Source organism: Trachinotus anak, unplaced genomic scaffold (genome assembly GCF_046630095.1).
Source record: "Trachinotus anak isolate AG129_WGS33_773 ecotype Australia unplaced genomic scaffold, CSIRO_AGI_Tana_v1 ptg000004l, whole genome shotgun sequence".
Classification (NCBI taxonomy): domain Eukaryota; kingdom Metazoa; phylum Chordata; class Actinopteri; order Carangiformes; family Carangidae; genus Trachinotus; species Trachinotus anak.
In genome coordinates this window covers 18,652,925-18,676,823 of record NW_027273855.1, presented here as the reverse complement: position 1 = coordinate 18,676,823, position 23,899 = coordinate 18,652,925, and the positions used below count along the sequence as shown (strand labels likewise).

The window sequence follows — 23,899 nt, the reverse complement described above, 5'->3', positions numbered from 1 at the left end:
GAAAGCTGCTGTGTGGAGTGTAAGGCCATGCATCAGTGCACACAACAAGACAGATTATTAGCCTGCGACAATGGACTAACCAGATGCAGTCAGAATATGTCTGCAGATGTCATTTACATGTAAAGGCATGGCAAAAAAAAAACAGCCAGAAAACTGACTGAATAAAGAACTCATGAATCATTTCAACTTTTAAACCAAGCGTTTTATTACAAACTGGGTAAAACTTTTTTTAAAGAAAGGCTAACAATGACATCTCCAGAGTATCACTGCATAATTTGAAGGTGTTTCAGGTTTAACAGTGCTAGTTCATCATAATGATCATATAGCGAGTGTTTATGAGATACAATTGATTTCCTTGTATGTGTCACAACATGTCTTCCTGGCAGTTCCTTATACTTTTTGTTTCAGATTCCAAGGGTTTCATGGTTCTCCCACAGCCAGGCATGGTATTTGTTTAACTTGTGATCTTCAGGTGTCACCTTTGACAGAAAAATATCAATAAAATATCAGATTAATGAACATTAATGTAATCTATAGAAAGTAGAACAGTTTGGATTATACTCACTTGTCTCCACTCTCCCACACAGAAGATCCTATAGGAGTCGTTGCCGTACTTCCCAATACCATGCAGCTCGATGGGGTAACGCCACTGTTTAGTTAGATATTCATCTAGACAGGAGAAAAAGTAGTGTGAGGGTTTTCTCGCCAGTGACACTGCTTCATATTTTCTGACTAAAACTGTAAAAATCTACTCTTACAGCACATTAAGACTGCAATAACACTAATTATACATGTAAATGGCATGTAAATAGAAGTGGATACTGTAATCCAACACATACTAGTGGACAAGCACATTCACCTGAGAAGCGGATGAGTGTTTTGGCTCTAAGCTCATACAGGCCAAGTGGCTTCATAAGTTCAGACATGGGCTTCCAGTCGGCCTCCCGGGTCACCTCTGCAGATGGGTAACGCTCAAAGAACTGCCACAGTACTGGAATGGCCATCTTGCCTGGAGTATTGGAAAATAAAAGAGTGAAATGCTAGGCATGAGCACTGGTTGGTACACTATCCATTGCATTGCAGTGTGTGCATATAGGGTCTTACCACTGGTCTTGTTCAGAAAAACTGTGGCAACCAGGAGCTTCCAGGGGTCGTGGAAAAGGGTTTCCTGCACAAGGTTGAATGGAGAACGAGGGGGTGTCCACTTCTTGAAGACCTTCCTCCTGGGTGGGCTAAGTCCTGAGTGTGTACAGTGTACATATCTCAAACCAAGCACGACTTTATTTCATAAATTCTGACGTATATACACAACCTTACTCTTGGATCAAATCAGTAATTTAAATGTTACCATCTTTAGCGTGTTTCCCGCTGAAATAAGGGCTCGTTTTCCGTTTGTCTTCCAAACCCTTGGACTCTAGACAGAGAGGAAACATTCATGTACGGTATATAAAAAAGCACAAACATCGGCATGGTCAACATGTTTAAAAGCTAATACAAAGAGAACAGTTCCTCACAGGATTGCAAAGCAAAAAAAGAGGACCGTGAGTAATCTCCAATCTATATCAAATATTTCTGTTCAACAACACCCTACAAATAAAAAGAGAAATGGGAAGTTTAAATGTATTTGTTTCAAATCCTACTATTGGACACCATATTACAATGAAGTGTTTGAAACCTGATCCTGCCTCATACGAATTATGGATTCAAAAAGTATGGGAACCCTATGAGATGGAGCAAATCACATAAGAACTAGGGCTAAAATAAACCCATATTTATTTACATAAATTCTGTAGTAATTGACACTTCTCTTTTTTTCTTTATCGGACACCTACATATTTACTTTTTCCTTTTTCAAAGGCTCTTTGTGTGACTTTAAGTTTTTGTTTTTGATTTTTTTAATGTATTTAGAGCTGGAAAATGTGAAGGTTGCTGGAAACTGTATAAAGGAATAGCGCCATGTTAAAACGTGAAAACTGCATTGATTGCACTGTACTGTATAAGGTATTAAAAGTCTAAATGAAAGTTTAAAAAAAAGAGTAGAATCAGGGAAAACTCAGCTGAACTGATGCTTTTTCAAGCTGTCAGACAGCATAGATTATACTTACTATTCTGGGAATCTCTCACTGGTGTACAGCTTCTGCCAGTGATGTCAGGTAACAACACCTCCTCCCTGTTGTCACCTTTGCTGTGAATCTGCATCTCGTCTTTGCCTTGTTCATCCTCACCTTCATTCTCGCTCTCAGTGGCAGGTTCAACATTCAGAGTTGGGACAGAAGGCTGCGACTCTGCCTGTTTCTCCTCGTGAACACGGGAAGTGTTTTTCTGTTTGCTAGATGGAGCTAGTCGGAGTAGCTTCTCTCTCAGCCCGACTCTCTGAGGGCTCCTCTGCAGTTTGACATCATCCTCTGTGGCTGAAGGCGCAGCTTGTATGCAGCACTTCACAGCCTCACCTGTTTTGTCTCTACATACATCTAAAACCTCTGGTAAAATGTCAGTATTAATATGTTCTGTATCATCTGGACTCTTCACATTTTCTTCTTTAGATGCTCTTTTAGATTTATTAAGAGGTTGGTCCAGAATTTCTTTTGCATCTTGGGTTGACTCCTGCTGTCTGTCTGCGTGTTTTTTCTTTGTTGTCTTCTGTTTCATTTGGGAGGGGAGTATTTGTGAAGTGGTGATGACATCATCCTTGGATACAGTGAAATCGAAGAGGTTTATGTCCAAGGTTCCTTCTCTGTCTTCTAGGAGGAAAGCGTGCAGGGATGCCCTCGACCTGAACTTCTGCCCTTGGGGACTTAATCAACAGAAAGATCAATTAGACTCTGATCTCACTGCATCTGCAATGCAGATAAAAGTTTTAGGCACAGTAAATGTTGAGATTTATATCCATCACACAGTACCACCAGAGTCCTGATGTCAACATCATGGAGTCAGTCTGGCATTACATGAAGAGACAGAAGACAGTGAGACAGACTAAGTCCACAGAGCCACTGTGGCATGTTCTCCAAGATGCTTGGAACAACCTGCCTGTCAAGTACCTTGAAAAACTGTAGTGTACCTCTGAGAATTGGTGCTGCTTTAAAGGCAAATGGCGCTCACACCAAATACTTTTAGATTTAGTTCTTTTCTTGTACAGTATGAATACATACAAAGAGGATTACATGAAAACAGTGTCACCTTGTAATGTAGACGTCCAGTTTGCCCGCTGTCTTGCCTGTTCTCCTCTGCCTCACTTCTCTGATCCAGCCAGGGGGCATTGTGGATGTGTGGCACAACTCATTACCATCCTTACGACTTTCGTTATGTATGTCTCCACTGGTCTCCAGCTGGATGTCACAGGTAGTGGGATGCATGTGTTGTTGATTCTGAATCCGTGTGAGTGAGCGGTGGATGAAAAATGTTAATACAACAGTCTGATTCAAAGGTGGATACAAACATGGACACTGCTCAGCCTCGAACTCCCTCCTTACACACGTGTAGGACAGATGTGAAGGCTGGTTCTGTTAACATGTCAACACCGGAGATGAAGTCTAGTTTAGACGGACACACAACCGCTTGCTCTGCACACAGGAAGTTGACAGTATATCCGAGCAGTGTTGCCAGATTGGTCGGTTTTTCCGCCAAACTGGACTAATTTGTCCTCATTTGGGCGGGTTGTGATAATCTTGGTAACTTTTTCTACTATAAGGCGGTTTCCAGATACGAAACGTTAGACTGCAGTCCAGAGATCTATAAACTGAGAGAAGTGAGGCAAATACACCGACTGAGAGGGAAGGCATATGTGCAGACAGGTGATTTAAGAAAAGCAAAGTACTTTGTTTCGCTTTTGTGCGAAAATTCGGACTCGTAACTCATAAATCTGACCACAGGCATGATACGCAAATGTTTTTAATTCAGTGGGATTTTTATTTTGTGAGGATGCAGTCGTTTCCGATGTCCATCGCAAATAAATGCCCATAAAAGCGCTACGAAATCATAAGCGCTCCTTGTATCTGCAGAACTTGACTGAGAACCATCGCGCGTTTTCCGGTGATATTGTCTTAAATCCAATAACTGTTAACAGCGAATTCGGCGTTCTTTATTTTATTTTATTTTTTTACAAAGTGTAAACGAATATAGGCTGGGCATTTTAAGGGCCCTGGGAATTAGCTAGTTACTTCTTGCCGGTCAAAACTGGCAACACTAAATGCGAGTCTGCGCACTGCGAACGAATCTTGGAAACAGAGCTTAGTATGAAAAATCGACCGCTCAAGAAGCAATAACCTGTTGATAAAATAACATCGGCTTCTGTTAAAAGGTGGAAATGAGAGCCGTTCTAGCATGGAAAGAAACAAGTGAATGGTAAAAGTCTGGACATTCATGTTACGCTGTCCACGTATGTTCCGTGCTGGGGTGTAACGCTAGGTGGTTAGCAACGGCGGTTGCTATGTAAACTAGGGTTAACCAGCTAGCTAGCATTAGCCCAGCAGCAATTTGATTATCGGTGATAAACACCGGTGATGCTGAAGCCGGTTTGTATTTCGTGTATGTAAGCTTTCAAGCAAAGATATGTTTTCCTATCAATAGTGTAAAATGTCATCTTTCTTTTGAAACATGATACAACATTAGGACGGAGCTAACTAGCTCTTGTTAACGGTTAGGTCTTGGTTATTGTTGCACACCATTGCTTGATGTGAATAAAGTAGGGTATGACTGTATATAAAAATATTACATTTTCTATACCTCTGTCAACTTTTCAGCTGTCAAATTCTTTGTTTTTACAAGCCAGTGACGCATTGATAGGGCTGCAGGGCATCATATTTGATTCATCTGTCAGCTATTTTTCGATTACTCTATAGTTGCAGTGTAAGTTACATATTTTGTTGATTTTTGAAGTGAAAAGGTAGTACTAAAAGTAGTATTACAACCCCCCCCCCCCGTAGCAAATACACATTACAAACAAGCCTTTCTTCCAGTTTTATTGTTGGTGTTGATTTAATGAACTTAAACAATAGAAAAAGAAATTAAACTGAAAATCCTGGATGACGATGTCATGGAGTTAGTCAAGAAAGGGAAACTGAAAAGAGGCTGGCTTATACAACAGGACAATGAGGCAAAGCAGACGTCAAAATCCATAAGTTGAAGCTTGTGGAAGGGCCCTCACAGTCTTGAGCAATTTGACCATCATTGAAAATCTGTTGGAAGATCTTAGACTTTATGTTCTTAAGCTTTTATAAGTTGCTTTGAATACACGCATCTGCTAGATGAGTAAATTTAAACATGCTTTGTGTCCACAACAGCCTAAAAATATCTTGAAGTGATTTGCAGGAAGAGTTGGTGAAAATTTCTAAATCAGGAGAGACTAAAAATTATCTGAACCTGTGAATCCAGTAGCTGGAACCCATGCATATGTTTGCCATGTTTCCTTAATACATGACCTCACTGATGAATGGATCAGCAAATTGTTGTTGATCAACCGATTGAAAAACAGTTTCAGCACAAATCCGTTATTCTCTTCTGCAGTGTTTATGACCTTGCCTTCAAGCCAGATGGTAGCCAACTCATCATTGCTGCAGGGCATCGTGTCCTTGTAAGACTTTCTTGTTTTGTTTATTTTGGCCAAGAAATGCACATATCTAAAGAGAACATGGATTATTATTGCATTTAATTCATTTAATTCATTTCTTGCAGGTTTGGGATGCTACAGATGGATCTATTATCCAGCCTTTAAAAGGACATAAAGACATAGTGTACTGTGTGGCCTATGCTAAAGATGGTACTCAACTGGCTTTCCATTCATACACAACATTTTGTGTCATCAGTCATCATTGCTATCTTGCTAACTAGTGCACTCTTCTTCAGGTAAAAGGTTTGCCTCTGGGTCAGCAGACAAAAGTATCATCATCTGGACATCTAAACTGGAGGGTATTTTAAAATATACGTAAGTGTCATTATTTTGCTCATCACTTAAATACTAATGCTTCCTCTGTATTGCACGTTCCTCCAGCTCTTGTGTGTTTTTCTGTCTTTATCTGTAGTCACAATGACTCTATCCAGTGTGTTGCCTACAACCCTGTCACTCACCAACTTGCCTCCTGCTCCTCTGGTGACTTTGGTGAGTGCACCATGACTGCAATTATATTCTGTATTTTGAAGTATTGTACATAATATACTATAAAACCAACCAAGAAGAGAGAAATCCCACATGGAAGACTGATCATCTGAGCACCGTTTACATTTTTAGGTCTGTGGTCACCTGAGCAAAAATCTGTGAACAAACATAAAGTGAGCAGTAAAATAACATGTTGTGGGTAAGTGAAATCTTTAGCTGTATCTATTTGCAACAGTGGTACACTTTCATGTGAGACATTTGTATTAAAGAGTTTAATTTGATTGCAGGTGGACAAACGATGGCCAATACCTTGCCCTTGGCATGATGAATGGAGTAGTGAGCATACGAAACAAGAATGGAGAGGAGAAGGTTAAGATAGAGCGTCCGGGAGGCTCCGCCTCTCCTATCTGGTCTATAGCCTGGAACCCTTCTAAGTTAGTAGAAAAAACAGACTGCTATCGCACCTTCAACAATTTAGTTAATCTTGCTACAAAAACTTTTTCATTGTCCATTTTACCAAGACTCTTCGTAATGTTGTGCTAATGAGAGTACTTTGAATTTTAAGTGCATAGCTTGTGTGAGGCCAGCAGGTGGCAGTGGTCAATCAGGGAGTGGTGGGACTGTTTCTGTAAGGGAGAGCTGTATGATGATTTTGAGCAGCTATCTCTCCTCCTTGATGCCCTCTATAGCCAAAGCAAGGAGAAAGGTTATAGCCACTATAGTGGACTACCGAACAGGTTATTTGAGAGTAAAGGGCAGACAGGATGATGAAAAATTGCAGAGGAAAAGATGGCAGTGATGAGACACAATGACAAGATGCACCAGATATATTACTTTTGGGTTGCTACAGGAAATATGATTGGTCATCATAGGGAGGTCAGATCACCCAGGGAACAGTGTCTCTTGAGTAGCTAGGGATTCAGTTTCTTGCTCATGGATGCTTAGCCAGGGTGAATTCTTTTCAGCACAAGGGTGTAGATGGATAGGTACATATAAAAATAATAAAGGTAAATACAATACTGTCTCCTGGCTTGCAGTTAAGAGTAAAAATGTGGTAAAGCTTTCCTTTGCTTTCCATTATTAGATAGAGGAAAGGGCTTGACCAAGTGTCCCCTAGTTGAAGGGTGGCCTCTCTGCTCTCATTAACACTATCAACATTACCTGAACAACCAAAGCCCCTTCAGTACAGTATCTTAACAAAAAGTATGTACGCCCAAAGTAATTTTGTTGTGTTTTCACAGGGATGAGCACAATGATATTCTGGCTGTGGCAGACTGGGGTCAGAAGCTCTCCTTCTATCAGCTCAGTGGAAAGCAGGTGAATATCATAAGTCTATATGATAAAAGTCCTGAATTTATATGCCTACGTTCAAACAGCATTGTGGCTTCGCAATGTACATATATACTAAGTCTCATTAGTGTAATATATATTAACATAACAAATTTTTCTTCTCAGTCACCTCAGACTCTGCAAGGTGGAAACTTAGATGACTGAAAGTCTCATTATCTTGCTTGGGGGATACCAAAAGGCTAATAGAATTTTGGTATACTATCAGTCCGCTGTATGTGATATCACTCGCTACAGCACTAAGAAAAAAAGAATACTTATGTTCAAAATATATGGTATTGGAAACACAACTAACTTTAAGAGCTGTGTTTCCTGTTGTAATCAGACTGTCAGGGTCTATTGAAACCATAACAGCACATTTGAAGTGATCCTGCTATGCTTTAATGGCCCCCACACTGCCCCCCCCCACCCCTCCTAAATTCCCTGTGGGCAATTCTGTAATTATGGACAAATATGCAGTGTTCATTACTCTGCCATTTTGCCTTAGGCTCCTACATTGTCATCTGCCTATTTATCTATTTAAGTGAACACTTTGTTTTGATTAGAACACCACTGCAATTGTTTGCAATGAAACAACATAACTATGGACTGTCAGGCAACTTTTTTCTAGAGTGAGGAGAAACAGATGCACCAAGTTGAGGAACTGATGTGATGCTGTGCAAATGCACTTTGAACATTAATACAATAGAGGCTATTTAAACCAGAAAAAAAGGCTTTGAGGCACTTTGATGTGTGTTGGCCCAGGCCTCTGAGCAATAAATATGAGAAATACTTGTTTTGTTCTTGGTTTTATGTCCGCTTCTCTCTTTGTCTCTCTCAGATTGGAAAAGACAGGACCCTCACTTATGACCCGTGTTGCGTCAGCTACTTCTCTAAGGGCGAGTATATAGTCATGGGTGGGTCTGATAAGCAGGCCTCCCTCTACACGAAAGATGGTGTGCGGCTAGGCACCATTGGAGAGCAGAATTCCTGGGTCTGGACGTGCCGGGTTAGGCCTGACTCCAACTTTGTGGTGGGTCTACAGCTTGTGAGGCCATATGTCTAGAGAAGTTATCCAACCCTTAAATAATAATTTTTGTGTCAGTGTGAGAGAAGTGGTAGGAGAATGTAAAACACTGATAAAGCTTAGACCTGACATTCAGAGTGCGAGTCTGTTTTTGATATATTTTCTTAGTCTGATAACACACCCTGTCTTTAGCTACACAGACACACAACTCATTTTATTTTACAGTAACACCTTTACAGCTTTTCCTTTCACTATATTTAACTGAAAGTGATGAGGTATACAAGAGAGAATTAGTTGTTGGCAGATTCTCTCAGTTCTACTGTGTAGATGCTTTAACAACAGCAACATTTTCCCACTCTCACAGTCTTTTCTTAGAGGTGTTAATAGGATGTACTGCTACATTGTTATCTCTTATCTAGGTGTTGGGCTGCCAGGATGGGACCATTGCCTGCTACCAACTTATCTTCAGTACAGTTCACGGCCTTTACAAGGATCGCTATGCTTATAGAGACAGCATGACCGATGTCATTGTCCAGCACCTCATCACTGAACAAAAAGGTACAATTTTGTTTGAGTGACAGGAAATTGGTGTTTATGTGAGTATTTTGTGAATTAAACTTGCAAAATACTTTAATAGGAATTAATTATAATTTTCCTTTTGTCACAGCAGTCATATCAGCAGTCATCCAGTTATTAATTATTTTGTAAGGGCAGGCAGTCTGCTCATTTTTAAGAGCAAGTCAAGTTTTGGTCAAGTCTTCTTTACACATAAAGGGAAGATCATTTGTGGAGAGAGTTTTGAGTCATTCAGCAGGATGCACTGTCTTAGATAAATAAAACTTCCTCATCTACCCTTGCCCACTTTCTTTTTCATTTTCTTCTCTCCCCAGTGAGGATCAAGTGCCGTGAGCTGGTGAAGAAGATCGCCATCTACAGAAACCGTCTTGCCATCCAGCTGCCTGAGAAGATCCTCATCTATGAGCTCTATTCAGATGACTCGTCAGACATGCATTACCGCATTAAGGAGAAAATTTGCAGGAAGTTTGAATGCAACTTGCTGGTAGTCTGCTCCCAGCATATCATCCTGTGTCAGGTTAGGCAAAGAAGAGAAAAGACTTCCTTGGTCCAAAACATGCATTAAAGCGCACTAACTTGAAGTTTCTTGCTTGTTGCTACCAGAGCTTGTTTGCCTTTTGGGTTTTTCTTGACATAATGAGACAAACAGTTTTCCTCTGCTTATGCTTGTCAGGCCAAACTCTGACCTAGTGCTCTTTCTAAATTACACTAATGCGCACTTGACAGATTGTGCAAGAGGCTGTAGAGACATTTGAGCACTATTAACATAATGGGAGCAGAATGAATCAGTTGTCAGCCATTCACTACTAGCCCAAACAGCCAAGAGAAAAATGATAATATCATGGAATTGCTGGTTTCCCAGATGTTTCTGCCTGGTTTGCAAAAGGCTCCAGCTGTGCATGTGCTCTGCGGGCTCTGTCTCTCTCTCCCCCTCTCAACCCTCTTCAAACTGGATAAAGGGAGACAGTTGAATGAAAGGGAAGGACCACAGTCTGTTGAACCAGTGGGTGTCTCTTGGGGTTCCCCTCTGCTTCTTGTCTCTATGTGTTTGACAGAGGCTGGTAGGGAGGAGGAGCAGCCACCAGAGGTTATTTCCTTTTAAATCTGTCTCTGTGACAGAGGTGCTTCAGATCTCTCTCTAACAGGCATACTCGTGTTTCATGGCTCAGACAGCTTTTAGACCCAATAAATGGGCTGTGCTCATATGGGCTGTGTATGTCTGTGTCAAATCAGATCATTGTTTATCTTTATAGCATTGCTTTCTGGCGTTGAACCACACTTTGTAGTGTTTAACAAAACAATGTGCTAAGATTTGTTAGACATTTACAAGTGTGTTTAAATAACGGAAAGGGAGAGATTTACGGACTGTGAAATGATCAAAACACAGTAATTTGGTCACTCTGAACCAGTCAGTGTCTTGTGTGTAACATGAAATTGTGGTCTCACCTTTCCCATTCTGCTCTGGTGCAGGAGAAGAGGCTTCAGTGCCTGTCCTTTACCAGCGTCAGGGAAAAAGAATGGGTGATGGAGTCCCTAATTCGCTACATCAAAGTGATTGGTGGCCCGCCAGGAAGAGAGGGCCTACTCGTGGGGTTAAAAAATGGAGCTGTGAGTATTTGGAGAAAATGCATTGCCACATTAAGCAATCTTAGATGACTCAGAAATGGATCTCAAGTTCACAAGCCAGTGGTCTAGGAGTTTGAACTCATCTTCTTCTCTCGATGAATGTTTTTCTGTTGAAGAAGATGAGATTTATTTCTATGAGGATGGGACATAAAATACATCCCATAGTGTTTACATCTATTATAACTGGATTAACTACCATTAGTACCAATGCTCTGTGTTGATTTTCTTCTCTGTTTTTGTGATGTAGATCCTGAAGATATTTGTTGACAACCCGTTTCCCATCACGCTGCTGAAGCTGTCAACGTCCGTGCGCTGTCTGGACATGAGCGCCTCCCGCAATAAACTGGCTGTGGTCGATGAGCACAACACTCTCCTGGTCTATGACATCAACAGTAAAGAGCTTCTTTTTCAGGTCAGCTGTGCAGGGAGTATAGTGCATGGCTAACTTTGCAGATTTTTTAATGTATGTCAGTAGTTGCAGTGGAATGGAATAAAATAGAAACATGCATGTATGTATAATCATTTTCCACAAGTATAGGTACATATTGTACACATGCATTCCTGCCTGGTCAGTTCCACAATCGCCTCTAGACCATTTTCCCCACTACACTCCTATACCCGCCTCCTCTCTTTTGCCTTCCCTGTAGGAGCCTAATGCTAACAGTGTGGCATGGAACACCCAGTGTGAGGACATGCTGTGCTTCTCTGGCAACGGGTACCTTAACATCAAGGCTAGCAACTTCCCTGTACACCAGCAGAAGATGCAAGGCTTTATGGTCGGCTACAATGGCTCTAAGATCTTTTGTCTCCACGTCTATTCCATGTCGGCTGTGGAGGTGCCTCAGGTGTGTACTATGTTGTCAGCCAGTGTTCCTTGTGGTCATAATGTAGAAACGAGAGCACATCATTACCGGTGGTCGATGTATCTTAAATATCATTGTATTTGCTTGTATTACAAAGACAAGAGTTACTTGTGTGGACTGCTTGTCTATCAATTATTGAGATAAGTATGTGTTGAAGATACGATTTTGTCATCCTACTTACTGATTAGTTTGCTTCTGTTTTCACAATATTAATTTTGTAATGCTTTTTTATGGTGGTATTATTGCTCAATCCAGTCAGCACCCATGTACCAGTACCTGGAGAGGAAGATGTTTAAGGAGGCCTACCAGATCGCCTGTCTGGGTGTGACAGACAGTGACTGGAGGGATTTAGCCACAGAAGCCCTGGAGGGACTTGACTTTGACACCGCTAAGAAGGCCAGTCAGACATACACAACCTGTTCTGATCAGCCTTATTCTTAGGCTTCCTGTCATCTAGAAAGACTCACCACCAGTTTGCAGTATATACATTGTCCAGGAAACCAAATATAAACACGAGCAAGTATTACAAAAGAAAACACAAAACATGAAATTCTAAGAGGCCATCCTTTAAGTTATTTCTTTTCTTTTCCCATTTTCAGGCCTTCATTAGAATCAGAGACCTACGCTACCTGGAGCTCATCAATAGCATTGAGGTAATACTTATTCTTCAGGAAAAAAAAACCCCTTCCAATATTGTGTAATGTGAAGTCCACATTTTCTGTTTGATGATTTATTTTCTGGCTAGAGAAGACATCATCAAAGTTATGACATGGCTCAGGGGACTCTAGGGCAATCACAGTTATTATTGTCATCATACATTTAATTGCTACGCTTTTCTCTGGGCTCTACTTCAAAACCTTAAACAAGCGAGGAACTTACATCCTTTCTGAACTTCTTGGGTTCCGTCCACACACATGTGCAAGCAAACATTTACGTGCAGTTAAACAGATACGCATTCCTTGACAATATTGCATGTAAAGCAGAGGTCAGTCTTTTTGAACTTGGCTTGTGTCAGGAGAGTGTCTCTCCGGTGTTCCCTTTTGAAATGGTCACATTCATCTTTATGAGTGGTCTTTCCTCCAGTGACACGAAAGAAATGGTTGTTTTTTATAAAAAATATTATCTGTTCTCTAATTTTATTACGATCGAGAGTATAAGAGTTTAGTGAGGGTCGACCAGACCAATACCGTCTCCCTTCAGCAAAAAAACATTTTTAGTGCCTTCTGTGTTGTTTGACTCATTATGTGTGTGAACGCACATACATTATTGTTGTGTGTGTGAGTATGCATGCATTTTCAGTGTTTATCTCTGCTTATATACCAGTGTTTGTGTTGACTGATTCGCAGGAGAGGAAGAAGCGGGGTGAAAACGACAATGAGCTGTTCCTGGCAGACGTCTATGCCTACCAGGGGAAATTCCATGAGGCAGCCAAGCTCTACAAACGCACTGGCCATGAATCAAGAGCCCTGAGCATGTACACTGACCTGCGCATGTTTGAGTATGCCAAGGTGATTAAAACTTTGATTGACAACAACATACATGCACATGTACAGCATACCTTTGTATCAATATAGACAGAAAGACCTGGAGAGCATTGCTTGTATTCGGGGTGTAGAACATATGTTTTTCTTCATCATGTGCAGTTATGCCAAGTTGGGGCCCTGCACTGTGTTCAAACGTTCCCCCTTTACCGTCTGTCTTTTACCTCCTCATATATCACCACAATCTCCACATATATCATCTGATCAGTACACACAGACACTGTGCTTTTGCATACGTCTCCCTGTACAACACAAGGCTAATTTACACACATAGTTACAGTTGTAAATGGAGCACGAATAGAGAGAAGTAAGGCGAGCATCTGCTGTTGCATGAGCACTTTGATGAGGAGGTCAGTAGGAGTTGAGACACATTTATGCTTTATTATGTTTACATGTGGGGGGGACACTTTGAACATTACCATTTGCATTACCATTACTTTGCTGGAGCGGATGACACAGCCATGACTTGTGTATATTTGTGTATTCTTATGTATCAGATTGTATGTGTATCTGATGCGGCTGCTGTATATTTATGTGGCTGTGTAACCATCTGGTCCTACAGGCTGTTTGTTTTAGATAGGATGGACACCGGAGGGAAATATCTTCGAACTGCCTGCTTTGTTGGTTTACTCTCCTCCTCCTGTCTCAGCCTTAACCCACATGATTTTGTGTGTCCGACCTGGACTTCTCTTTTTTTCTCTTTAGATTACTCACTCATCATCAGCCTTAATGAGGATTTCTTGTTTATCAATTGGTATATTAGTAATTTTGAGACTGTGTGTTCTCTTTGCAGGAGTTTGTTGGAGCCACAGACCCGAACAGCTCTCGGCTCCTGATGACCAAGCAGGCGGATTGGGCTAAGAGCAGCAAGGAGCCGCGGGCAGCAGCAGAGATGTACCTGTCAGCTGGGGAACATCTCAAAGCCATAGACATTATAGGCGAGCACGGCTGGGCAGACATGTAGGTGTCAATCACTGTATGAATCATTGCAGATCAGTCTTTCACCTGAAGATACACTGTCATTTCTGTTTAACCTTTTCTAAATTGAGAAAAGGTTAAATTTGTGTGCACAATTTAGCCCAGATTTATAGAAATCCTCGAAACTGCTTCCTCTTGTTCTAGTTCCTCTAGTTCATAACTGAATATAATTAGTAATATGAAGTTAATATGGTTAGAAACATTCATGCTCTCAGACTGAAATGTCTCAATTTTTCTCAGTGGTGCATTTCTGTCATTTTGCTTTGATGCACAGACATTGACCAAATACTCTAAGATTAGTGGAATGAAAAATATTTAGCAGACCTACAGGGGCAAAATACAACAAAGTGCCAGATTTAAATCATGATCCATGGTTGAAGCTGGTACAGATATACTCCTTTGCCAACTGAGGCATCAAGATGCTTCAACCGTCGATTGCATCTTATTGATTTGACATGTTGCAGTTTAAGTTGCAAGTAGCACAAGGTAGTAATAGTAAATATGCAGAACATGTGTCTCTTAGATGGAAAATTGCTATTAAAAGGTGTTTTTGACGTGCTCTCCACTCCCCACTGACTCTATCTCACCTACTGTCTGCGTGGTGCAAGCCTCCTGTGCCGCTACCAGAGGGTCAGCACAGCAAACACTGCAGCTTAACACAGTCAAGACTCAAACCATCACATTCAGCTCGTGACCCTAACCTGTTCATATTATTTTTGGGGTCATGAGCATCGTTTGATACAGCAGACCCCCATTTTAGGGTTTATCTGCACGCGTTCTCTCTGTGTGCGCTCATTCCTCTCTCCTTTCATCCAGGCTGATCGACATCGCTCGCAAGTTGGACAAGGCTGAACGTGAGCCGTTGGGAAAATGTGCGCTCTACTTCAAGAAGCTGAAGCACCATGGCTATGCCTCAGAGACTTATTCCAAGATGGGAGACTTGCAGGCTCTGGTGCAGCTGCATGTTGAAACCCGGCACTGGGAAGAGGTCTGACACACTTAGGCGCACAGGAGGCACACCTGCTCCGCTCATCATGACTTATATATAGTGTGTCCGGAGACAATCACATAAATATAATGTGAACCACATAGGACTGTGCTACATAAACTGCTGTGGTACAGAGAAACTCATATCATAAACCACAAACCACTTTGTGTTCATGGCTTGTTCAGTCTTTGCAGGGATCTCCAGAAAAGTCTACTATATTTGTTAAAGTAATCACAGCTGAATGCAAACAATAAGACAATACATCTGCCTAATTTCCTACACTGACAAACTGAAACCACGCGCGCACTGCAGAGCTAATCATCCAGCTTTGGATTTCTCTCAATCCATGCCCACATGATGATTAGAGAGTGAGAAACACAAAAAACTACTGCATTGAAAGCATCAGCTTAAAGCTCTATTCTGCTTCTGCTCAAATTCCTCCATCAGAACAGATCATGCAGTTCAGACAAGAAGAAAATATTGCATTTCTTTAATCCTTTTGCAGTCTTTAATCGAGTTAAAGGTGTTACAGAGATGCACATTGATGATTTGTATGCTGAAACAGACGAGCCAAAAACAGAACATCAAATCATGATCACACGATTCTGCTGCAGTGTGTGAGGAAGTCTTCCTGGATATTTATTTGATCCTCAGAGAGAAAAAAGAAAGAGCAGAGGGTGGGAGGCAGAGGTTGAGAGGACTGTTAGGCTTTATGTGCTTCACTGGGGGAGGTGGACACCAAGACAGGACAGAGCACAGACTGAGTTACAGCATGGACCATATGGATGCTATTCATGGCACCCACTCCTCTAAAACAAAGCATTTCTTTTAATGACTTTGGGCTCACAGGCCTGGGACACACACACACTCTCTCCCTCTCTTTTACTGTATAGTATGACCGGTTTGTGTTTCTTGGCTCAGATTTTGCCACAGCACATTTAAATTAATCAGTCACTATGACAGGTAAATATGTGTCCACAGGGCACTACAATAGCTCTTTATACCCTGTCATTCAAACAGCTTAAGAGCTGCAGATGCAGTTCTAATTGAGTGTGAAATCAACTTAGCTCATACACTTTTCTTTGTTCTCAACTAATGAATAATGCTGTAGCGATGTTTTGACTGGAAGTAATGTATGTTTCCCTGGATAATGTGTCGTAACTTGCATGTCCCTAATCGACTGCAGTTAAGCCATAATTACCCATGGCAGTCTGACGCTGTTCTCTGTATATTACAATGTGTAGAACTTAAAAATTCACACCTCAGCTGGTTACATTCCAACATTACAGCTCACGTCTCTTCTTTGCTCCCACCTGCCCATTTCTCAGGCCTTCTCACTGGTGGAGAAGCACCCCCAGTTCAAAAATGACGTCTTTGTGCCTTATGCCCAGTGGCTGGCTGAGAATGATCGCTTCGAGGAGGCACAGAAAGGTGAGTTTGCATTACCAACGGGGCTGCCCCTTTAAATTTAAACATTTAAACTTTCAGTATGCCTGTGAACTTGTTGGATGGTTGAATAGCTTCCACTCACACCTCTCTGTTGTTGTAAGAGGTGCTGGGGTGGGGGCTGTGTCTGTGTAGGAGCTGAAACTGACTGACTGATATTCACACCCACTTCACGCCGAGATTCACTAGTTGTGCCTAGATGAGAAAGAAAGACAGGACCCAATTGCGGCTGTCACTTTTCAACAACTAAGTTTATCACTACGAATGTCTTTCAGGGGAGACTGTCTAAAATGTGTGATATCATCCCCATATTTAAACAATATCACGTCTCCTCTTCTATAAACACTTTTGATTTCTCACTTGGTCAGACAACACATCGTTCAAACTGCCCATAGTCAGCCTATACGGCAGTCTCCAGTGCATTCATATTCTTCTTTAAAATGTATGTTTCCAGGACTCTTTCAGTGAACATTGGAGTCTACAGCCATGGCCAATGTTTACATATGGAAGTGATAAAGACTGGCCTGCCCTGGATGCAGACATGTTTCACTACTTAAAGATTCTCTGTATCCACTGTAAAACATGATCCTCTTTGCTGGAGCAGAGCAGAACAGAGCCGGGCTGCCTGTTAACTGAATGACATGCATGCATGCCTCTAATCACCAGTACTACAAGCAGCTCTGATGATGATTACCGACTGTAACCATAGTTATAATCAGCTCATAGATTTATAATTATGATCTCAGCAGGCATGCTTCCTCTTCTACATAATCTTCCTCTGCCTGTCTCGACATAGAATACATGACTGAACAGGCCTGATTGTATTGGAGCTTGCTTATGGTCATGCATTTTGCTGATTGTGTGTATTTAAGTTAGGCGATGATGCAGAATTAGTGATTGCATTGGAGTCCAAGATTCTGGCCTGTCCCCTGTCCACTGTGCTGGTACCTCTCAATGACAGCTTCACAGATGTTTAACTGTACAAATTTTGAGGGCTTCAAGTGAAACTCAGTTGTTCCCAGAATGGGGTTCTGGACCTCAAAGAGTCCAAAAAGACTTTCCAGTGGATCATCAGCATTTTAATCATCACCTAAAGGCTTGTTTTCTCATTTTTCAGATTTCCTATGCCTCATGTCTGCATGTATATTTTATTAGTTATCATACTTTTCAGTTTCAATCATTCAAATTCTTGTTAAACTGGATCAATGTAAAATCTTCTAACAGATTGATAAGGTCATTTATTTCTATTTTTAACTAATATTTATTTACCTTTTATAATCCATGGTGAGTTGTTTTTGTTTTGGAGCTTTGATCAGAAAATGTTGAGTACAAGTGCTATACTCTACATCTTTGTCAGCTTGTGTTTAGTGTTAGGGGAAAGAGGATGTGTGCTGTTTCCTAACATTAACCAACAGCAGCTGAATGTGGTTTTTATCCACTTAGGTAGACTGATAAATATTTACCGCTAATACGCTCTGACCCCCACTGTGTTTGCAGCGGCAGGGTCACTCATGGGGTCGACTCCCTAAAGCTGCTTCTAATTACCCCCTGATAGGAACATGAAGAATAGCGCTCATGTTTTTTAAGGCTTTAAAGGCAAAGTACTTTGGTGTTTGATATTCAGGAGCAGCCTCCCTGTTTGGAAAAGACTTATGTTCGTTATTACATGTGAAAAATTGGGAGAACTTTGTCTTGTATTCATTAAGGACAAATTGGTCTTGGCATTTATATATGTGACGTGTATGTATATGTGTGTGTGTGTGTGTGTGTGTAAAACAAAGAGCACTTCTCTAACTAAAACTTCATTTTAAAAAAGCTCCCATTATACTTGCCCAGTGTTTGAATGTGAAATATTTTATGGAAAGTATTGTGTAAAAGCAGCTTTAACAGGAGAACTTATCAGTAAAGGAGTCACACAAAAATAAATAAACCAAGGTGTCTTGAGTTGCCACTTTAAGTCCGGCTTTGCATTGCATTGCATCTTCTTTCACTTTCAGCATTTCACAAGGCAGGGCAACAGAATGAAGCAGTGAAAGTCCTGGAGCAGCTTACCCACAATGCAGTGGTGGAGAACAGATTCAATGATGCAGGTTACTATTACTGGATGCTGTCTATGCAGTGTCTGGATATTGCTAGAGGTGAGACACATCTTCAATGCACTGATACCACAATCTGCAACCACATTTAGCGTTTACTGTAATGCTTAATGAATTTATTGTACCCTATTAATTCTTTTGATATTTCAATGTTTGTTTGAACCAGAAAGTGAAGACCAGAGAGATGAAATGCTGAAGAAGTTTGAGCGTTTTCAGCATCTTGCTGAACTCTACCATGTCTATCGCTCCATCCAGCGTTACACGGTGAGAACATACTTCACTTTGTCAACCTTAATCTTGCATAGCCAGACCAGACAAATTTGGGAGGAGGCTTTGAAATTACAGGGCAGTCATCTTATTGGCTGTCAGATTGAAACTGCTGAGCCCTGCAAATAGTACCTTCTATGCTGTTAGATTTCTGTTTGGGTACAAACAAACATGTTCTCAATATACTTTTTTTCCCACTTGAAGTATGCTGACAGATCACTGTGTTTCTGCCCATTTTCTAATCAACTTTTGTTGTCAAATTTCTTCAGACCACTGTGAGTTTGACAAGAAAGCGGTCTGGTCTGCAAGATTGTGTCAACCCAAAAAAAGAGTCACAGGATAAAGGAAAAAATTAAGATATGCACAGAGGTTGTTAAAAAGTGAAGAAAAGAGAGAGATGAGGGTGTTAAGTTTGGCAGGTGAGCACTGAAAGTGGATTTAATCAGCTTGAATTACGCAGAAGCCGCCATTATTAGACTTTTTTTTTTTTTTTCAATTGTTCTACTTAAAAGTTGATTGACAGGAAACTTTAAATGGACATTCCTAACATAACTGCAAGTAGTGATAGATATGCCCTTTATGCCTCAGTTAAAATGGTTTGCTTCCTGAAACCTCCCTGACCCCCATCACCATGGTAACCAGCTTCTTGATTGATCATGATAAGTCCCTCATCAGTGGTCCTCTTCAAACCCCCAGTCCTAACCTACTTACAAACCAGCACTTCCTGGTTATGAGCACTATATGGGTGACCTGGCCTGTGTCAGTGTCCTCAGTTTGTTGTTACAGCTTTCTGCTTGGCTGTGCTCATACCCCTGCAATACAGAGGCATCGTTGTGATACAGACCAGAGCAGGAAACCTCAATATCTCACTTTAATTCTCCTGGGCAGGCACAATAGATTTGAACTATCAACTTTTGGGATAAAGTGCTATTACTGATTGCTTTAGCAAATTCCTGTTGCCCTTTTAGGGCACTGTGAGGTCCAATGAGGCACTGTGAAGGGCTAGGCTGCTTTTAGACCAGGTTGAAAGATGAAAAAATTAATAAGGGGAGTAGGAGAGATGGAGCTTTTAAAGAAATGTAAAACCTGCAAACTTTTATCAGAGATTTCACTCAATTTATAATCCCTTCATCTTCAATCTCTCATTTGTACTCTTTTCATCTTCAGGATGAGCCATTTAGCTCCCACATGCCAGAGACGCTGTTCAACATCTGCAGGTTCCTCCTGAACAACCTCAGCAAGGACATACCACCCGGCATTTCCAAAGTGTATCCTTCCATTTCAGAAAGTAGGCCTACTATTGCATAAGGTGTCAAGCATCAAGCAAATATTTTTAGAATAAAGTACTGTGGAGCCCTTCCTCTGTGGAAAACTCTCAAGAGTAGACATGGCAATCTTAAATCAAGACTGGCAGAGACATTGATGATAAAGTGGTGGGACAGAGATAGAAGTATGGAGAAAACGGAAGAGTTGGCGCCACTGCGGAAACCATGCTGCTGCTGAGAGAATGAAAGGGGCTGATCATGGGTAGGAGGAGACGATGCCAGCAAGAGGCACATTCTCCGTTATCTAAACAAATGCTCTGATTACTGAACTCTGTGCATATGTGTACATACATAAACACACTAAACTAAGCTTTAATTTGAAAAAATACACACAAAGCCCCCCACAGCCCCACAGACAAATCCATGTAGTCTCACACAGTGGTATGAGGAAGGAAAGCCCAGCCTTTGAGGAGGAAATCAGGCTAAGCAGCTGGGATCCTCTGTGGCCAAACTGGAAAACTTTGAACTTAGATTTATGGACTTAGCTGGGTCGCGTTGGATTTGGTTTGAACAATTAAACACAATATCACAAAAAAGCTGCACTAAACAATAGGAGGACATGCATTTATCAACAGCCCCAGCCATGGAACAGAACTGGGTGTGTGGGAGGAGCTGGAGAGTAGCTGTGTGGAGAGGAAAGGAGAGGAGTTGTGTTAAGTTTTAGGTGATGGAGGAGTGCCAGCGTGGAGCTGTTGCAGCTGCAACTCATTGACCTGTCATAGCCACTCTCATCGCTGCTCTCCTAACAATCTGTCTCCACATAAATACAAATAAGTAACAATTTCCTAAACTCAAAACACAAAAACAGACACGCATTTTTTATGTAAGCACACACAAGCCCACAAAGATCTAACCAAGGTATTACTTCCAAGGCAATCAGCCAGAGTTGCTGGCGTAGCATGGTTGTTGTTCTACTCATTAAGAGAAAAGAGGGACTATACCTATTTATAAATGCACACTAAAGTACATACAAACGCATGAAAAGAAAGTCATTATGAATGAAATATCTAAAAAAAAAAACAATATCCCTTATCCTTACATTAATTTGCCTTGATGTGATTATTAGTAACACCTTGTATGCGTTGGCCAAGCAGAGTCAAAAACTGGGTGCATATAAGCTTGCCAGGTATTCTTACGAGAAGCTCCAGGAGCTGCACATTCCCTCTCGCTTCCAGGAGTCCATAGAGCGCGGCAGCCTCACCATTCGCTCCAAACCTTTCCACGACAGTGAGGTGTGTTCTAGAGTTGGATGTAGATTGTTCATAAATACTCTGTGAGTATTAGAGCTGTTATCCGCCTGCATTCTTGTATAGATTAAGCTTCCATGTGTTTACTGCAGGATCTGATTGAGGGCATGATGTGCTACCGCTGCTCCACCAACAACCCCCTGCTGAACAACCAGGGGAGTATGTGCATCAACTGCAGGCAGCCTTTCATCTACTCAGCTTCATCATATGGTCAGTGACACACAAACACGTGTGTAGTATTTCCCACAGAGGGGTGATTTCTTTTTCTTTTTTTCCTCTAATGTATTTCTTTGTGCACAGAGGTGCTGCCTCTGGTGCAGTTCTACCTGGAGGAGGGCATCAGTGATGAGGAGGCTGTGTCTCTTATTGACCTGGAAGTTCCTCAAGTGGATGAGAGGAATTCACACATGCAACATACGGACAATGGTGGTATCCTTTGATCATTTATGTAACTGCACATAAATACACACAAAGTCACAGAAGATTCACAAGCTTTGTATGAATTATTAACTCCTCACTCTGCTGGTCCTGAGAGTATGTATCCCTGCCCTAACACACTGCACATCTCTTCGAAATGAAGCACATGACTCTCCTCCGCCTTGTGACAGTTCCAAGAAGCTGTTTAGTCTGCGTTGGCCTCGATTCTGTGCTGGTGGGTAAGCTGTCAGAGCTAAGTCATCTTAGCTCTTGAGCTAATAGGGTTAGCGAGGCTCTCCTGTCTCATCTTAATGACACTAACCCTCCAAGAGCCGTAGCCACAGCCCTAGTGCAGGGATTAACCTGCATTAGCCGGCAGACACTCAAGGGCACTGAGGTCTGCTCTGTTCTCCCACAGCCATGACGTGACTGACAGGCACGACTGATTGGCATTTAGAACACTCTCACTCTTTGAATAGTCTCCCAGGAATAATTTTGTAAGTGTTTTTCCTGTCTCAAAATATATAATTACAGAAAACATGCAGAACGACTAAAAAAATATGATTTTAAAATGTGTGAAATGTATGCATTGGTTGTCCTTGATTAACACTGATCAGAGCTGCAGGCTTTGAGGATGGATGATGGTTTGGATAATGCAGAGGAAGACCCATTTACAGCCAAAATGAGCTTTGAGGTAAGAAAGGACAGAATAGATTAGGTGATTAATATTCCACCAACTGGGCAAACCAGCTGCACAGAGTGAAAAGGATGGGGTCCATAATAGAATGTGCATGTGTTCATGTGTGTGTCCAAATAGCAGGGGGGCTCGAACTTTGTCCCCGTCAAGGTGAGTCACTCCGTGCTGCGCTCCATGAGCAGGAGGGATGTCCTGATCAAACGCTGGCCCAGGCCGCTCAAATGGGAATACTTCCGCTCCCTGCTGCCTGATGTGAGCATCACCATGTGCCCCACCTGCTTCAAGGTACAGCATTTATAAGACACACAGCTACTATAGCCTGGTGTGAACTAAACCTCTTTCTTTCTTTCACTGACAATGGTTTAGTTGATTTTATGTCATTTGGCACAGCTTCCATTGATGACATTTCTTTCCGGATCTTTTTTTGGGGGTGTGTTATAATAATTATTATATTATCTTTCTACTTCCTTGTAGATGTTTCACAGTGAGGACTACGAGCTCCTGGTGCTTCAGCACAACTGCTGTCCTTACTGTCGCAGACCCATCGATGAACCAAACTGATCTACTTAAAACTATAGCAGCTATTTTAATCATTCCAGTTACTATATGTTCAAGCTAATGTGTTTGTCCTTTGGATTTTTATCCTGCAGTTGTTTTTTTTGGCATTCCATCATTATTCTTGTTCATTGTAATACAGTTATTGTAGACATCTGTTTATTGTCAAGTCCACATGAATGTGTTAGATTAATGTTCTATTCCTTGAGCTCCCTCTGAAGAGAAGCCAGAGGCTGACTGGCTGAAGTAATACCTGTAGTGTTTGTGAGTTGGTCATTATAGAGTGTAAGAAAAGTGCACCATCAGCCAATCAACCCGACTGGATTATTAGGATCAGATTACCTAGAGCTGTCACTGATTATATCATCGCTTTAAAGGGAACATGGATGTACAGTATAAAGAAAATTATCACTATAGAAACAAATGTATTTAAAATAAGCACTATATATAGAATAATCTGTTTGTTATGTAGAGAATGTTATTATTCACAAAAGCCAGATACATCTGCCAACAAGTGCATTCCACAGGCTTATATCCTGAAGCCATACTGTATGTTTTATAACAGTATGGGATACATCACCTGTTGTTTAGTCATGAGAATGTATTTTTTATATTGTTACTAGAAAAAGAAGCCTTTCCAATAAAATATTTTGGTATGTTCTATTATAGTGAGTTTTATTAATATTGTTCCTAAGACAATTTGAGTTTTTACTCTTTCAGACTGAACTTTAGGATTTGTGTCTGTGAAATAGAGAGCCAGAGTTAGAGTGCATGCTATGAGCGGTATGCCCCACTGATTCTGATCACACTTAAGGCTATGAGTTGAGCTCTGC

General features: G+C 41.3%; 2 protein-coding genes across 2 annotated transcripts; one reads left to right on the top strand and one right to left on the bottom strand.

Annotated features, from left to right (window-relative positions):
• Positions 1-180: 180 nt before the first annotated feature.
• mbd4 (methyl-CpG binding domain protein 4) lies at positions 181-3,602 on the bottom strand. The gene is made up of 8 exons (XM_071476628.1): positions 3,475-3,602; positions 3,178-3,365; positions 2,106-2,794; positions 1,349-1,414; positions 1,105-1,239; positions 860-1,009; positions 566-669; positions 181-479 (listed from the first exon to the last, which is right to left on the bottom strand). The coding sequence occupies exons 1-8, from the start codon at positions 3,508-3,510 to the stop codon at positions 405-407; spliced, it is 1,443 nt and encodes a 480-aa protein (XP_071332729.1). The 5' UTR covers positions 3,511-3,602; the 3' UTR covers positions 181-404.
• Positions 3,603-4,108: 506 nt separating this feature from the next.
• ift122 (intraflagellar transport 122 homolog (Chlamydomonas)) lies at positions 4,109-23,727 on the top strand. Its single transcript, XM_071476621.1, has 29 exons — positions 4,109-4,341; positions 5,503-5,569; positions 5,671-5,755; positions 5,842-5,920; positions 6,018-6,094; positions 6,224-6,290; positions 6,379-6,525; positions 7,333-7,408; positions 8,259-8,450; positions 8,864-9,002; positions 9,335-9,537; positions 10,491-10,628; positions 10,894-11,058; positions 11,294-11,491; positions 11,765-11,905; positions 12,109-12,162; positions 12,856-13,017; positions 13,844-14,010; positions 14,845-15,016; positions 16,345-16,447; positions 18,460-18,600; positions 18,725-18,822; positions 19,993-20,093; positions 21,217-21,382; positions 21,490-21,607; positions 21,698-21,826; positions 22,432-22,508; positions 22,632-22,796; positions 22,986-23,727. Exons 1-29 carry the CDS (start codon positions 4,304-4,306, stop codon positions 23,070-23,072), a joined length of 3,552 nt encoding a protein of 1,183 aa, XP_071332722.1. The 5' UTR covers positions 4,109-4,303; the 3' UTR covers positions 23,073-23,727.
• The last annotated feature ends 172 nt before the right edge of the window (positions 23,728-23,899 follow it).